We start from the raw sequence: 18,719 nt of genomic DNA, 5'->3' as shown, positions 1-18,719 counted from the left end.
AGTATATAGATGTAAAATATATGCATATATATTTATATATAACATTTAGAAGTAGATCTATCTTTTTGCCCTTTTTCAACCTGATGAATCTAATAGTTTCTGGCATTTTATTTCAAAGCTTCATGGATCAGCAAAAAACCCTTCAGGGAAAACATTTAGTATTAAATCGGAACATTTAAGATAGTAGTCTTGCCATGTGATTGGTTACAACAAAGATTTGAAAAGGTTACCTTGGGATTTTAATCAAGGTGACTAATGACTCTACGCATCTTTATTCTGGTCAAGTTATGAGTGATCCAAAGTGAATATTTAATACTGCACTTTATGGTCTATGTTCGGAGCAATATTAACTTCACATACAGTATCAAATTTGAAGCAGATTTTCAAATTTGTGGCTGGAATTTCACATTATAGCTAGAATTGTTCCTAACACATTTTATGTTATGATTCCTCATAAGAAAAAAGATATACAATGTATAATTGAATCTAATACCTCAGTAATCACTTGAGATATAAGCCTTTTTATTCCACATTCTAAACAGGTTTAACTTGAGAAATGAAAATTATCATTATATAGATTCAGTATAATTATAGAATTTTTTAATTGAAAGAGACCCAAAAGATCAAGTATTCTGTCCTCTTCATTATACAGACAAGGAAAAACTGAAAAATTTGCTTAACATCACATGGGAAGTTCATGGAAGGATCAGTATCTGACCCATCTGACTCTCAACTCAAGGTTCTTTCCACTATACCATACCACATACTTTAATTTTTGTCAGTGTTTCACTATTGCTAATTTCATTCAATCTATTTTATAGCTAAGGTATAATGATTGAAATGAGTGTTGGCAGAGAGCTTAGCAGACATCTAGTCCAATCCACATATAAGAGGGGTCCTGCCATAACATCCTACAAGTGGTCATGCAGTCTGTAGTTCAAAATTTTAAGGTGGGGAAGATTATCCCTTCTTGAGGCAGTGGTTATTTCTAATATTTAGCATTTTTTTCTTGAAATTCAGGCAAACTTTATCTCTTATCAACCCCTCCTCATTGAATTCAACTATTAAAATGTTCATCAGTGATTTAGTGTTAATTTAACAAAAGATTATATTAAAAAACCTATTAAGCAGAAGAATGAATTGAAGCTCTGTCTACAAATATTCCCAGTATAATATAAACTCTCTAAGGGGTTTGTTTTCATTTTGTTTTGTCAGTTAGTCAACAAGCATTTATTAAATGTCTACTATGTGTTAGGGTTGGTGCTAAGTACTTGTGATATGAAGTTTTAAAATTTTCTCTTAAGTTAAGGAAGTACCCTAAAGGAAATGATGGGTTTTTTTTAAACCCTTACCTTCCATATTAGAATCTGGTTCTAAGGTAGAAGAGCAGTAAGAGTTAAGCAATGGGGATTAAGTTGTCACTTAAAGTTGTCACAGCTGGAAAATTTCTGAGGCCAGGTTTGAATCCAGGACCTCCCATCTCTAGCCTGACTCTCAATCCATTTAGCCACCTGGCTGCTCCTAGGTAGTGATATTCTAATTGAGAGGATAATCTGAAAATAACTAAGTGCCTATAAGATATAGCCATATGGTATAAATAGAAAGTAGTCATGGAGGGAAGGCACTAGCAATATGGGGGACAGGAAAAGATCTCTTGCAGAAAGTCGGATTTGATCTGTGTTAAAAAAAAAAAGGCAGATGTCAGGAGATAGGTGAGAAAGGACAGCATTTCAGACAAGGGGATTACCAGTGCAAAGCCAAGAGAAGAGTTGGAGTATTATGTGTAATAATCAGCAAATAACATTGAACTATGAAATGAATGGAGGGGAGTCAAGTGTAAGAAGACTAGAAAGATAGGAAAGGGCTCAGTTGTGAAGAATATTAAATGCCAGAAGATTTTATATTTGGTCTTAGACATAATAGAGAGCCACTGGCAATTATTTAAGAGGTGGGCAGGGATAAAATGATCAGATCTACATTATAGGAAAATTACTTGGCAGTTGTAGAAGATGGATTGGAGTGGAGAACTTAAGTCAGAGATACCAATTAGAAGGCTATTACAAACGTCAGATGATGAGCAACTATACTAGGACAATGACTCTGAATGGAGAGAAGATGACATGTATTAGAGATGCCTTAAGGTAGAAAGGACAACCTTTGGAAGGTTGTCTCTATGTTAGGTAATTAGATCCCCATTACACTGACATTTTCTGATTTTTTTGTAACTATTGTCTTTTTAGTTATTACCTGTTTGGTTGCCTTAATGAAAATGTAATAGGAATGAGTGTTTAGCTGGGTAAATTTCTAGCACTTCAAGGGTTGAATAAAGTAGAAATCAAAATGGACTAGACCTATTATGCCACAAAGGAGCTCAACAAATATTGGCTAAATGAACAGATTCTAATCTGTCTCTGAGCACATTTATTTCGGGAGGCAAAATAGTGACAAGGATAGAACAATTAATTAGGTTTTAAATGATCTAGGTCAGAATATTATCTTTGTTACTTTCTGTGTGTCCTTGAGCAAATAAATCATTTAACCTCTGAGGCCCTTATTTTCTATATTTGTAAATTGAGGAAGTTGAACTTTAAGTTGATCTTTAAGGTACCTTGCACCTCTAGTGTGATATGTGTCCATTATTCCTGTGAACACATTTTTGAAATAAAGTGCTATACTCTTAATTTCAGTTAAGCTCTGGGGTCAACTAATTATACTTTACATGAACAACAAAATGGTGTTTTCTTTAACCCTGAGAAACAGATCATTCAGAGAATTGCTGTGCTTTATGCTTCTGATTATTAGGTTCATGATTTTAAGGATTGTATACAAGCCTTATGACATTGACCTATCCAGAGGGGTTACTGATAGCATTCAAACCAATTTAATGGATGTACTATACAATCTCTTACAAAAAAGTTATAAGATGTGAGCATTCTCTACCATATTGTAACGAGTTGGGTCTACATAGGTAACTGAATCTTAGGATTAGCTTCATCTAGGCAAATGACTGGATCCAAATGAACCATCCATATTAGAGGTTCCTAAGATTTTATACCAAGAGCTGGTGCAGCCAACACCATATAACTTTTGCAAATGTACTAGTCTTAGGTTAAGCAGATAAGACTAAGCATAGAGATTCACATAATTGTTTTGGAATCAGGCTATTCAGTCTCCCTAGTTTGTTGTCTTTTTCTGCAAATTTCACCTCCACCATCCTCACTTCTCCCAAATAAAAGGACCCTGATATAACTGACTTATAGCAATAGTAAACATAAAAATAAATTCATTAGGCACATAATTAAATATATTCAGTTAACATTTTAGATATCAATGCCTGGGGATTTTGCAGGTTTAGTGGTTCTCCCAGGGTTATACAACCAGTATGTGGCAGAAGCAGAACCAAGGTTTCCCTGACTCCAAAGGGAGGACTTTATCCAGCATACTACACTGGCTCTCTGTAAAAACTTAACTGGGATAAGTCCTGTATTGATGAAGAGTAGTTGAAATTTCAGAAGATGGAATCTGTAAGCAGTCCACAAGGGAAACTTTAACTTAACTATAGCTGTGGCTACTACTGTCAGATTATAGGGTACCTATTGGGTACCTGCTTCTAAAACTATAGCTTATAAGCCTTCACTGTTGTCCATCCCATTAAGAGCCTTTTACAGATAGAATCCACTTTTAACAAAGGAAATGACTAAGATGGCATAGGAAGAACAATAGCTATAAAACATTTCCAACATAAATCTGAGGTATAATCTTCTATAATATCCAAATTTTACCTACAAAGGGAAGAATGAGCACATACATTTGACATTGTTCATCACCTTCTTATACTGGATTCTTTCTCCTCTGTGTTTTTGTGACACTGCTCTCTCTCAATTCTCTTCCTTATTCCTATGGTTCTATCCTCATAGAATCACAGGATCAAAGTTTTAGAACTGGAAGGGACCTAGGGGCTATCATGTCCAACCCCCTTACCCCCAATTTTACAGATGAGGAAACTAAAGCTCAGAAGAGGTGAATTTATCTGCCTGAGATCACATAGCTAGTAAGTGTCTCTTTTCCTCTATTCTATTATCCTTAGCAATCTGATTAGCTTCCATGGGATCAATCCTTATTTTTATGCAAATGATTAACAGACCTACAAATTCAGCCTTAGTTGCTCTTTTGAATTCCAATCCTATATATCCAACTGGTTAGTTCCAAATTGATGTCTCATTGGCATCTATTACCAAACATGTTCAAAACCATTTTCTTGTCTCCCCTTCTTTCAGACTTCCCTATTACTGTTGAAGACATCCTACTCCCATATGGCCATTCCAGTGCCAAATCTTATCATATATGTATCCCTTTCTTTCTACTCAAGCAACCATATAACAAGGTCTCATCACTTTTCATCTGCACTATTATAATAACTAAAAAAAACCCCAAACTCCTTACCTTCTGTCTGGGGTTCCAGGGCAGAAGAGTAGTAAGGACCTAGGCCAGTGATGATGAATGCTTTAGAGAGTGAATGCCCAAACTGTAACCCTCATGCTGCATGTGAGCCCCCTCCCCCCCCCCCCCCGCCAGGTTCTCTCACATGGGTTCTGGGTAGAGAGGTGGGTGATGGGAGAAATGCTCTCAGGCACTTGTGGAGAGGGGGAGGGGAGCAGCCCTCCTCAGGCACATGTGCCATAGGTTCACCAACATGAGCCTAAGTAATAGGAGTTAAATGACTTTCCCAGAGTCATACAGTTAAATAGTATTGGAGGTCAGATTTAAACCCAAGACCTCCTGTTTCTAGTCCTCGCTTTCAATCCATTGAGCCACCTAGCTGCCCCTTATAATAATTTTTTAATTTATCTACCTAATTGAAGTCTCTCCCCAATTCAATTTATACCCACTCAGATGTCAAAGAGGATTTTTAAGCTGTAAATATCATCATGTCACTTTCCTTTTCCTTCTTAATAAACCTGTAGCTCCCTATTACTTCAAAGATCAAGTCTTCTGTGTGGTATTTAGGACAGCATAATTTGGTCTCTTTCTACCTTTTCAGTCTTCTCACATTAAATCTTATCTTTCTTTGTTTCAAGATAAACTGACCCACTTGCTCTTTGACACAACACTCAGCTCCCCTCTTTCTGCCTTTGATTTGGCTATTCTTCATGACTGGAATGCTTTCTCTTTCCCACTTCTGATTCTTGACAATCCTGGCTTTTTCGAAGATACAGCTCAAGTATCACCATCTTCAGGATTCCTTCCCTACTCTTGATTCCAGTCACTTAAGTCTTAATCCTTTAAGCTTATCTTCCATCTACTCAATGACTATCATGTTCAAGAGTCTTAACTCCTCCATTAGTATGTTAGTTTCTTGAGAGCAAAGGCTTGAGAGCACAAGGCTTAAACATAAAGCTGTGAACATAGAAAGCATCCAACAGGAGTTTGTTTTTCGATTTACAGATCACAATGACAGTGAAGTGTACTTGTAGGAAAAGGCTGTTCACAGCTTCTTTTTCTCTTTTTGGAGTCCTCATTGCCCTTTCCCTGGAAGAATATGTCTGAGCAGCAAATACCTCATCTAGGCTCCCAGAGTCTGTTTCTAAAGAGTGACTTGATTGCTAGGGACAGGATGCTGTGGAGTCTATAGTTAGCTCTCTTCTCAATTTCCAGTGGTCCCATCCTTTAAAACTGCTTCCAGTCTGGAATAGCTGTCTTTCTGGTGCATGTGTCTCTGCTTTTTCAATTGTGCCTCAAAGCGATTTTCTAACTGTCCAATACAATGTTTCTTTCTGGGCAAGTAGTTCTATGACCCATAGGGAAGAGGGAAGAAAGAAAGGTGACTAGGTTCTTTCTTCCCCTACTGTTGAATTGCCAAACAGACTCCATGGCTCTTAAGGTTCTGGCCAATTTTGTTGCTTGTCCAATGATATTACTAGCTTCTAATGCAGAAAGAAGTGTTCATTTTTTGCAAAAAAATAACTTTAAAACTGTTACTATATCCTATACCAATACCAAGATGGGAAAATGGGGACCAAGTCCAAATTTTATTTTTACATGGTAGTATTCAGTGCAAGAATGGTGTTCATAGAGTAGATACATACATATATCTATATCTCAACATATTAATAAAATGGCTTTACTGTTGTTAATATCATTTGCAATTACATAAGGATATTACTTTTATGGATATAATCTTTGATAATTGCTTCATAACAAGGCAAAAATAGGATGATTATATTTTATGAATAAGAATTCTCCTAGGTTCATTATTATCCTTTTGTCCCCCCTGCATCAATCTTTTTGTTATTTACATACATGTATGACTTCCCATGTAATCTTCTAAATTTATATACATATTTTAGTTTCAAGTATCCTCACATACTTTATAAAAACTAATTTATTATCTGCATAGTACAATATTTTGATTTAGTTAATGATTTTCTCCTCAATAGGTTCATATAGGTTATCTTCCTAACAAACAACTCCTTGGCCTCAGCAAACTTGCCAGGTAAGTACTTATGTTTGAAAATGATGCTTATTAATGGAACAAATTCATGGGATTTTTGTCTTTTAGCTTATGATTAAAAATGGTATCCAGTTATAGAGAAAGAACTGATTGAATTAATGAATGCAGATTAAGCACACTTTTAAAAACTTTTTATTTTTCTTGAACTTTTTTGTCTTTTTTTTCTCACAACATGGCTAATATGGATATGTTTTGCATGACTGCACATAGATAATCTATTTGAAAGCTCTTGCCTTCTCAAGGAAGGAAAGAGAATTTGGAACTCAAAAATCTTAAAAAAAAAAGAGTGCTGAAATTGTTTTTGCATGTAATTTCTTTTTAAAGGAAAGAAATTTTGCCTTTAATGATAATGATCTGATGAATTATATTAGAATAATCCCATTAATGCAATCACATTAAGCTTTTAATCTTAGATTTAATTAGCATTAGTTGTAACATTAACTAATTAGCATTAATTAAATTATTTGATTTAATTTTTAATTTTAATTCTTTAGGGTTACATTTCAATATATTATTACAAACTTACTAAAATGAATGAAACAGAATTATGATATCTTTTTAGGCCAAATTCATGAAGTAGGATTATAATAGGGCTTGGACCTGATTTCATTAATATAAAAGAATCCCACTTTAAGAAACTTCTTTTACCAGTACAGGTCAACATCTTCTTTACAACATACAGATTTAGAGAATTGCTTAGATACCCAAAGACTAAATGGCTTGCCCAGTGTCACACAGCCAATAGATGTTTAAGGGTAAACTTTAGCACTCTATTATGCTTCCATACCTCCCATTTTTTATGGCTTAATTTAAGAAGCATGGTAAAAAAGAGATGTCTTATGATTGATTACATGATTTCCTCTTTTTTAAAATGAAAAATGCATTGGATCACTTGTTTAAGGTTATAGCTTAATAATGGCAATTTCAGAATTAGCTACTTTATTTAGCTATAGTCTAGAAGAAAGGAAGTTTCAAAATAAGCATTTATTAAGCCCTTATTATATACACTGTAGTAAATGCCTTATAAATATCACATTTAATTCTCACATTAAACCTGAGTTGTAGGTACCATTATTATCTCCATTTATTGAGGAAATTGAGGCAGACAAAATCTGGTCACACAGCTAGCTAATAACTGTCTGATGCTGTATTTGAATTCCATTCTCCTTGACTCAAGTCTCAGTGCTCTAGTCACTGTGCCTCTTAGGTAGGGCAATATTACAGCTTTCTATTGAGAACAATAATATTTGTTAATAGTATCAATTCAGGGATTTAGAAGAGGAGTACTGAAGAGTAATGGAATTCTTTTATTCAGAATATTTAGGAGAAGGGGGAGGTCTTCTGGTTAATTGGATTTGTGATTAATGAAGCACTAAGCAAAAAGTAAATACTCCTTTTGCTAAAAACCATTTCCAACTGGATTGGTTCTTTTAAAAAGGTACTGTAATTTGAGTCTATTCTAAATGGGGAGAAACCATTCTTGACCATTCTCTATGGCTACCTCTATTTAACTTTTTTTTTCTTCTATAAAAGTGGAGGAAAATGGACCAGGAAGGAAGAGAAAATCATTTTGATTCCTTTCTCCACCTTTAACTTTAACCCCCTATTAAAGTTATGCAGATTAAAATAGTTTTTCAACATATTCTGTGCATTGGCCTGGAAATGAGATGGTTTAAGAATGGCAATCATTTTAGTAAATCAAGACTCTTGGAGACAAAACATCCTAACATGTCAGTGACATGCAGATGAGTCTGTCTACTTTATGCCTGGGACATTGTAGGCATGGAATGATAAATGCTTATCGACAGAGTAAGGATAGTTCATAAACAAAATTTCAGATTCCATAAAACAGAGAATGTAATAAATATTCATGGTTTTCTCTTGATTAGTGGAGCATACCCTAAAAAGTCCTGTGATATTATAGGTAGAGCATCTATGGAAAAAATTTTTCTAGATAGGGACATCTGGAAACTCCATGTTCCATTAACAGTAAATGTAAACTCTTAGGTTAAGAGGGGATAAGCCACTTTGTTATTTAGAAGAGGGAATGGATTTGAAAGAAAAGCTTTTAAAAGATTAAATAAGAAGCTAACCAGCACAAAGGTTTGTATTCTCATTAATAGAAAGTGTTTTTTAAAGTAATTAAAAAGTAGTGCTTACTGTCAAGTGAATCAAGCCATTGCTACTTGCAAGTCTGAAGGAAGAATAGAAATGTAAAGTATGTTCAAATAATTTATTTTAAAAAATTTTAAATAATTTATTTATTTAGAATATTTTTCCATGGTTATGTGATTCATGATTTTTCCCAACCTTCCTCTCCCCCCTCCCCCCACTCTCGGAGCTGACAAGCAATTCCATTGAGTTATACATGTATCTTTGTTCAAAACCTATTTACATATCATTCATATTTGCAACAGGTGATCTTTTAATGCCAATACCCTAATCATATCCCCATCAAACCTAAGTAAAGGTGAATTTGGGGTATTCAATTTTTTGTTTTCATAAGTATAATTTAATTGCCCTTTGATTCAGAAACTTTTTTTATTATTGCCTCCATTCTTCACTCCCATTTTTTTGTAATATTTCTTTTTCTGTTCTTTCAAAGCAAATATATCTGTATCCTTTTATATTTTAAAATGCTTTTAGTGTAGGACTTCTTAACCTGGGAACTTGTGAACTTATTAAAAATTTTTAATAACAATTTAAATAATTTTTCCTTTGTAATTCTATGAATTTTGTTATGTATTTTAAAAGCCATTATGAAAAGTCTTCATCATGCCAAAGAGATCTATGACATAAAACAGATGAATAATAACTGTTTTAGGTAATATTTTAAGTTGATATCAAGCAACATAAGGACTTCCAAATGAGTACCCTTGATATTTCTAATGGTATCACATAGGCTTAAGACTCCAGCTTTCTTTAAATAATTTTGCCCTAACCACTTGAAAATTTTTTTCAATGAAAAAATAAAAATAAGAATTTTTACAATGTATTCCATAGAGTACCACCATTCTTCCTGTCTCCCAGGTGTGTAATTTTGGCATTATCCTGGATTCCTCATTCTGTCTCACTTCATATAATCAATCAGGTGCCAGTCCTTGCAATTTCTATTGCCTAAATGTCTCTCATATTGATCTCATTCTTTCTACTCACACAGCCACCACTCTAATTTAATTTCTTCACCTAGATTATTGAAAAAATCTCCTAAACTGATCTTCGCAAAGTATCTTTACTCTACAATCCACCCTCAATATATAAACAACCATTTGTTATTTTTAACAGAATACTTAATTAATGCCTTTTATCTCTGTCTCAGAATTGTCCTAATCTTGATTGTGACAAAGAGAAACAAGAAAAAAATCCAACACTAAAACTTTTCTTATTTACTATGCAATATTTTGTTCTATTAGTCTCCCACCTCTCCACTGTGAAGAAAAGTATCCTCCAGAAATTTCCTTGTTTTGTCCATTTTTCAGAATTTCTCAGAAGAATTCATTATAGAAACAAGATTATTAAGCTTATGGATAATCATAACTGCTTATATAAAATTTTCTTATAAAGAGATATCAGATGGAGTACATAATTGGCTCAAATATGATTATATGAATGTTTAGTTGGTGTAGTTTAGGATGGCCTGCTATTAATTAATAAACAGACCTCTTTATTTTTAACTTGAACCTGGAATGCCTTTTAATTTAATTTAAGGAACCTGTTAAATATTATAATCAATTATAATGCTTAGACTGCACTTTTAAGCTTCCTGGGAAGCTTCCAATTTTGGTTAATCACTTAACTTTTATTACCACTTCCTAATTTTTACTATCAGAAATGTTGTTTAGAAACAAGTAAAATAAACAAGTAGACTTGAATCTAATGAATCAAATAAATAAGGTTTTTTTCATAGTTTTAATTCATTTAACACATGTAGTCTACCCATGATTTCAGTCAGTTCTTAAGCTCTGAGAATGACATTTTCCTATAGTACCAAGTGTTCAGTGCTCAGTGTCATACTTTTACCATATAGAGATCTCTTTATTTTATGACATCAGATTTTCATCCAACTTTATGAGACTCATCAAAACGAATATTTATTTTCTAGGATTGTGGAAATCTATAGTAGGAGATTACAAGGTAAAAGTGTTATATCTTTCCTTCTTTATTTGAATTATTAATTAATTGCCTAAACTGAATTATGTTTAGGTTTTTCTAAGTTTACATCTCAGATTTTCATTTATGACATCAACAAACAAAAAGTTGTTTACTTTTATTTGCATGGTTGCTTTTTTCTAGTAACATTGTTATTCTATATAGATATAAAGATAATAGGCTTTGTTTTATGAATGGAAGAGGTTTGTGTTATGAAAATCTTTTCAACTTTAATGCACGTTTGGGTCCCTATATGTTTGGCAAGACTGTTGGGGCAGTTATATTTGAGCCCTCAAGTAAAGACTTTTCTTTTTACCTATGGCACAAATTTCTATATATCTATAACTAAACATATCACATAGACATGTATAAATGTCTCTTTGATTGTACATATATGTATAAGTTTCAACTTACCAGAATGCTTGGGTTTCCAAGTATATATATAAAATATGAATACATATGTACATATATAATATGTTCCTTTGTAAATGTCTTTATGCTAGATAAATTTATATTATATAAATATATCAGTATCTTTATATAATATGTGCATAAATACATGTATATCTATGTATATATTTGGAAACTCCCTAGGCATGTCAGTGAATAGGAAGAAAAATAATACTACTTCAATTGTTTGGTCAACTTTATTTATATAGGTAACAGTGTTAAGCGGGTAATTTAATTAAATGTTTTATGACAAAGATTATATTATTAAATACATAATAGATTCTAAGCTCCTTGAGGGCAGGGATTATTTTGCTTTCATTATCTATCTCTAGCATCTAGCACAATGCTTTGATTATTATAGGTATGCTTTACAAACATTTGTTGAATTATTGACAGTTCCTTAAGTATATAATTTATATAATTCAATATGTTTTGGGACTTAAATCCTTTCTAAGAGCCATTTCTCAAAATCATTTTTTTTCTTCTCACATACTATCCTAAGGAAGTGGTACTTTCCGGTTTTCTGTTTCTTGGTCTTGATGGTTACATGGACCTCTTTAAGACAAATATGTTTGAAGTCCAAATCCATCATGACTAATCTAACCCCATCACCTCTGAACCAGGTACAAAAAACCCTCAGATAGTTTTTAGAGCCTCTTAATACAGATACCTTTCTATTCTAGAATTGGTACTTAGTTCAAGTGCTCAAGATCACTCCTGAGAAAGAATATTCATTCAGCACAGAGCAGAAATAACCTCAGATAACCAAAGGATCTAAATTATATGGGAGATGGAATATCAGAACCCAAAATATCATCTTAGTACTGTTGCTACCTTTGGAGCACACTACCTGATTCATACTTAAATACATATTTAATAAAGCATTTAGTAACTAATGATTGATTGTTGAGGACTTAAGAGTTTGTGATAAGTTTTTACCCGTTTCATATGATAGTATGACCTATACTAGATAGATACCATTGGTGCCACTGGGAAGAATATTTTCTCTCTAAATAAACTAAAAGACCTTTCCTTTTGATTTTAAGCACTATTCAGAAGTTCTAAATCTTTTTCTAAAATTAAATCAGTTTAAAATGAAAAGTACTATATGGAGTTTATATTTTTCCATGGAAACTCTTCAAAAAACTTGAATTAATTTAAGGTTTTATAAATAAATGGGCTTAAGATGAGAAAAGACCAGCATAAATATACCAGAGTTCTTCAGGTAAACCCAACATTTGCTTTCAACAGAGACTTCCAAAACCTTTGTGAATTATCATAATGCTTCTTTATGTGGTATCTCAAACTTACTAAAAAACTTCTAAAAACAGCTTGGTAATACATAAATAAAATATCTTTGTATATTTTTAAGATCAGAAAATTATCTATAGGACCCAGAGTATGTATGAATTATTGTAGCAAGGAATAAAATGTTTGTATCCACCACCTAAATTGAATTCCCTGTCACGTTCACAGTTCAAGAGCGTCTTACAAAACAAATTGCAGTAGCAGTCACAGAGGCCCTGCGGCCAGCTGGAGTTGGAGTGGTTGTTGAAGCAACGTAAGTTAATATCTATTCTTTTGTGATGTCATAGTGTGCTAAAAGATTGTTGCCTTGGCTACAACAGTATCAGCTTTATGTTTAATGCCAACTACTGAGCAGCTAGTAGATGCTCAACACACATTGATAATATCATTTTTAATACTTAAAAACATATGGTTGTATCTGTGTGCAAAAGGCGCAAGAATTAGTTCCTTAATCTTACTAATAATTTTTTCTGTGATATCAAGATCAGGTAGGAATAATCCCATTTTTAAAAGATGTGTATGTAGAAGTAAAAGCTCTTAAATGTAGCAAGGGAAAATACTTAGTGTTCTCCCAAACAAATGAGTCTAGTATGTATTGATTTAGAATCTTGAACCTTAGAGACTACATTTCCCCCATTCTATCAAATATCTCAAATTCAAGCACTTATTTGTTTAATGGTATGTATTATACTATGTTACACATTATTTTAATATATAGAATTAAAAACACTACTACCCTCTTTCTGCTTCTGCTTTCTCTAGCCTCCATTTGTAAATTTTCCTTACAAGTTAGAGCAGTTAGAATCTCAGCACAAGAGTTTAGGATTTAACTAATATGCTTTCAGAATACCTTATATCCCAGTCAGTCTCATTCTGAATATCTTCCCTCATACAATTATTTTTCAGCTGTTCACTCAGTATTTGACCTAACCTTTTAAAAGTAGGATGTTAAAACCTCAAAAACCAAGTATGAGTTGTTTGATATTATTTTAAAGCAAATGCTGATATGACCTGGAGGGTCAAAGAAATTAGCAGTAAATTCATCTTTCTTAATCATTTGATATCAACAAATAATAATGTGCCTTAGATATATTTCTGATTCTTAGATAGTTGAATGATTCATATTAACTATATGCATTAGGTACCATTACTGGATCATTGCTTTGCCTTCCATTTCTATCTGTCTGTGGACATAATGCACTTGTGAAAATACACACACACACACACACACACACAATATTAAATACCATAATCCCCTGAGCATGTGATATTACCTGTGCCTCAGAAGTAAAAGTCTCAGGCACACACATTTAGAATCAGAAAGGACCATAGAGGCCTTTTAGTTCTATAATCTCCTTCTACAGATGAAGAAACTGAGGTTTACAAAATGTGTCAATATGATTTAAGTTTTTCTTCTTAGCTCATGAAATTGTGGAATGGTCACTACAAATACGCAGCTTTTAAAAGCCACTTTTTCAGGCTAAATTTGCCTTACAGGAAACATGCAAATATGAAAATTCAATAAATATGAAATAATATTGTCTAGTCTTTTATATTTGGGCACATTCTTTATTTTTCCTTTATTCTACCCTTCCCCATAAACCATTTTTGTCTTGTTTTCTAGACACATGTGCATGGTAATGCGAGGGGTACAGAAAATGAACAGCAAAACAGTCACCAGCACAATGTTGGGTGTATTTCGGGAAGATCCAAAGACCCGGGAAGAATTCTTAACACTCATTAAGAACTGAATTGGAGGCATATAAAATATGATCAGAAGATTGTTACTGCTAGTGGCATTGTCTGTTTGTATATTATATTTAAAATGTTACAGTAGTGAGATCTTTCTTGTCATTAACTGTCATTTAAAATTATTTATAGGAAATAAAAAATATTAGAGAAGCCCTGTGGTTTATCTTCGCCACCTTTTTAGCAGGATTTTGGAAATAAGCTGCTGGTTGAGTTTAAAATAGACAAAACTGTCATCCAGATACCAGGACTTAGATGAGAATTTATTTGATCAGAATAGCCTGATTATTTATGATGCAATAAATTAGGGAGGGAATATTGGCAGAAATGATATTGATCATACTAAGTTAAAATGGTGCCAGTTCTCTATGTGCTTAAAAAAATTGAAATATTGCTATGGCATTGCTGAACTGATGGACAACTCAGCAATCCTTGCTTTACTGTGTTATTTAACTGATCACTTATGATAATTTAAAAATTCCTATATTTACTTATTTTTGGCCAAGTTGTGCCTTTGGTCATGAATTGGAATATTGTTAATAGACCAATAGTTTGATTTTATTATGAATTAGTTATAAAAGCACATTGCTTTCCAACTGTTCCTTTATTCAATTGCTGGGAATTGTTTCCTATAATTGTTTACGGATGTATTCTCATGTCAACATGCAGGGATTTATACATTTAACTCTCTGTGCCTTGATGAGAATATCACATCATTTAGAGTATAGTAATATTGATTTTTAAATAATTTTTAGTAAAAGATTTAGTGTTATTGAGGCTACAAAAAATAGTCTACATTGATGGCTAACATTTTTATATTTTTGAACCTTCTTAGGATTTAACTTGTGGGTTGCATGTAGAAAAACTTTTATTTGATTAGAGATGATTAATTTTGCAAAATATTTTTATAAATATTTATAGGAAACTTGAACTATTCTCATCTTTTCCAAGCCTAGAGAAACTATTCACAAATTCCTTGGCAGCAAGACTTATAGTTAATTCATTTGGTTGTGTTTTTAATCCATAACCAATATTCTAATTAAAGTTTCTGTCAATGATCATTCCAAAAGCACTGGCAGAACTATTACTACTCTTAGTTTGTGGTAGTAACATGTTGAGGCAAGAATGAGCCAAGGAAACTTTTGTTCATTGGTGGGTAGAGCTTAGGAAAGTTGTTCCTTTATTAATGGACAATTTGAATTTGATTATCACTGGGCAAATAGGGTACAAACTGAAAAAGAACTTTTGTTGTTGACGAGTTGTTACTGGATTGTGGGTTAAAAAATTATAGGTTTTTGTCTCCTTTCTTAAATTTAAATGTATCCTTCAAATATGATTACCTTATGATCTAAGAAAAATTAATTTAAAACCAAGTGTTTAGTCATGTATTGAACTTGTATATCCTTATATAGTTCTGTTATTGTTTGTTAGTCTGAATCATTTTGCTGTTGAGAAGGTTAAGATAAAAGACTTGGAAAAAAATCTCTCTGCTTTTGATAATGTCTTTTCCCTGACTTTCAGTACCTAAGCAAATTGCCAGTTACCTTTCATCTCAAAATCAGTTTTGTGTTATTCTCATACATTTATTTTTCAGTTGTTCCTCTCAATATTTTGACCTAACCTTTTAAAATTGGGATGTTAAAGCCTCAAAAACATAGTCTGAGTCATTGATACTATTTTAAAGCAAACACTGATATGAACTGGAGAACCAAAGACATTGTTAGCAGTAAAATTCATCTTTCTGTAATCATTTAAACTCCGTTTTCCATTCCTTTTTGTTTATGTCCTTTCTTAGAGAGTTTTCTTGCAGAGCCATTGAGAAAGCAAGCCACAGGCTATTCCTGTCTCTCAGTATTAAAGTCAAAATGATTAGCCTGGTTTACCAGTTGGATTTTCCCCATGAACTGTCTTTTAAATATACCTCCTAGTTTCTCTTCGCCTTAGATTGTGTTTATTGTTAGGATTTTTAGAATTTGATGCATTGCCTATACACTACATATTTGATTAAAATGAAGCTTGTTTCAATTTTATGTATATGTGTATATGTTGTGTCTATTTAAAGTTAGTTCATTTAAAACATTAAAGTATTACTACTCAATTGGTACTTGGTGCTTTTGTAAATGCAATGAGTTATGAGAATTGGCAGTGGTGGAAATAGGTAAATAGTAAGTTTTTGGGAACTTCTTAGAACCATCATTATTCAAAATATTTCTCAGTGGGTAAGTTAGTTGGAACGAATTGATTTTTTGATAAAACTGTATAGTATAGCTATCTATACATCTCCATATCTCTATATCTAGCCCAGGCTGGAAGAGTGTGTGTGTGTGTGTGTTGATAAAACTGTGTAGTATAGCTATTTATATATCGCTCTCTCCCTCTAGCCCAGGCTGGAAGTGTGTGTGTGTCTCACACACACACACACACACACACACACACACACATATTGAGAGAGTGAGAGTGTAGCATGATTCCACATGAGAGCAGGTTTTTTTCTGTTTGCTGAAGATTTTTGAGCAGCGGGTTACATGCTAAGGTCTGTGATTTATGATGACAATTTTGGCAACTCTATGAATAGTTTGGAGAAGGGAGAGCCTAGAAGCATGGAAAGTAATTTGGAGGCCTTCACAATAGTCCAGGCAAGGAGTCATGAAATTTTGTTTTAGAGTAGTAGTGTTAAGATAGAATTTTGGATAAGGGAAACACAAGAGAAAAAAAATATATAAAATCAACTTTATTGTTTTGGAAGGGAAAGGAATGAGGGCTTAGGGATTTACTTATGTTTATTCTTATTTAAAAAACTAACTAACTATGCTAACTAGGTTACTAAACTAAAACTTAACCAAGTTCCCAAATCTTTATCTTCACTTTATCTTCCAGAGTCGTCTAAATCTAATGGCAGGATGGTCTGGGATGCATTTGGCATCTTCAATGTCTGACCAAGCTCTGAGTGCTCTATAGCACCTGCTTCAGCTGCCTTTATGGCCATTGGAACAAATTGTTGTCATCTACCCATTCTGGTGAGGCAAGTCTTCCTTTATTTGTGGTAGATATCCCTTTAACTCACTAGTGATTACTGGTTACCCTCAACTTGGTTTAGCCTATTTATTGAAATTGTTTTATTAGGGTGTGACTGCTGTGCATATTATAGCTTCTTGGAGCCACAGATGAGAGCTGGGTGAAAGATGAACATCAAAGGTAGATGAGCAGCCCTGAAAAAGCCACAGCAAGTCTTTATACCAGAGGAGCTAGTCTTCCCTAAACACCCCCTACACCACTCAACTTAGAACTCTTGAACTGAAGGCCTCAAAGGCCTCACCCTCCCTCACAACTAGGTTTTGTAAGGGGGAAAGGTGTTAATTAATTTTAAAAAATTGGACTGGAATATATTTAAAATAGGGTCACCAGGAATTTATTTTATTCCAAAGAGATTTATTTACAAAATATAGAAAGAATGAAGTAGGAAATCAGAGAGAGGATAGTGTAAGATATCTAGCCTAAGCACTAAGTAATTTACTCCTGGCCCCTGGCTCCACCCAGGCAGGGAGAGTTAGTCCTTAGCCTGAGAGGCATTGGCCTTTGTAGCCAAGGACCTGGGGATGTCTCTCTCAAGAGGATACGGTCTCTCCTGTGGCTAGTTTCTTCAGAAATATCCAGCAGTTAAGAGTTAGCTTTTCACTCATCACATGTCAGTCCAAAGGAAAAGACTTAAGGACAATCTCACCAGGAACAGGGTCTCAGGTCCAGTTAGCAGATTCTTCAGCCTCCACTCCAAGTAGAACTCACTGAGGAAGTTATAACTCCCTTTTAAAGACGCTTTCTTTTGCATCACTTCCTGTGCCTTCCCCTAATTTTACATCTACCAATCACAATTGAAGCTTTGCTTTCAGACTGTCCAGGGACAGTTAGTTTAATTCTGATTCATCACCCACTATTGCACACGTGGGTCACAGACCTCCCCCACTCAAATGTAAATGGGGTGTTTACACCTTTGGTGATTAGATCTAAAAATGGGCAGATCTTCCCATTCAACTTTTAGGTAGAGTGTTTTACACTTTTGGTGATTAAATCTAAAAATGGGCAGGGGAGTTAATTTTCACAATCGGGAGAGTTAAATTCATGTTCACAATCAGGGGAGAGTTAAATTTAATTTTCACATATTACAGGTCTCAGTTCAAAGATTTATTTAAAAATAAGCTTCTGGAGAATGCCTGGGGACTATATTCATCCTAATATTGACTGAATTGACTAACCTATTATTTCTTCCATACTTATTGATCCATTATATTATACAGTGAAAATTCAAATTCAAAGCAGTGACTTTGAGAAATTCTTAAGTTTTTGTGTCATTTTGGTAGCTTAGTGAAGCCTATGGAACCTTTCTCAGAATAAGGTCTTCAAATACATAAAATAAATGGAATTATGAAGGAAATTAATTATATCAAAAGTCATATGTATATATATATTTAAAAACTTTTGTTAACTTCAGAATTATAATGCTAAAAAGATACAAAAATAACTTGAAAAGATAATTATTTAAATTTCTTTTGTGGCT

General features: G+C 33.4%; 1 protein-coding gene across 1 annotated transcript in view; it reads left to right on the top strand.

Moving 5' to 3' along the window:
- GCH1 (GTP cyclohydrolase 1) overlaps window positions 1–16,265 on the top strand; it is a 67,466-nt gene extending 51,201 nt beyond the window's left edge. The window contains exons 3-6 of the mRNA XM_001378931.4: window positions 6,438–6,493; window positions 10,614–10,645; window positions 12,587–12,671; window positions 14,043–16,265. Coding sequence (XP_001378968.1) covers window positions 6,438–6,493; window positions 10,614–10,645; window positions 12,587–12,671; window positions 14,043–14,169 — 300 coding nt within the window. The 3' untranslated portion in view covers window positions 14,170–16,265. The remainder of the gene's footprint in view (window positions 1–6,437; window positions 6,494–10,613; window positions 10,646–12,586; window positions 12,672–14,042) is intronic.
- Window positions 16,266–18,719: the final 2,454 nt, after the last annotated feature.

The sequence above is a fragment of the Monodelphis domestica genome, chromosome 1, assembly GCF_027887165.1.
Source record: "Monodelphis domestica isolate mMonDom1 chromosome 1, mMonDom1.pri, whole genome shotgun sequence".
NCBI classification, from domain to species: Eukaryota; Metazoa; Chordata; class Mammalia; order Didelphimorphia; family Didelphidae; genus Monodelphis; species Monodelphis domestica.
The sequence above is the reverse complement of the archived record's forward strand: the minus strand, read 5'-3'. Positions and strand labels throughout refer to the sequence as shown.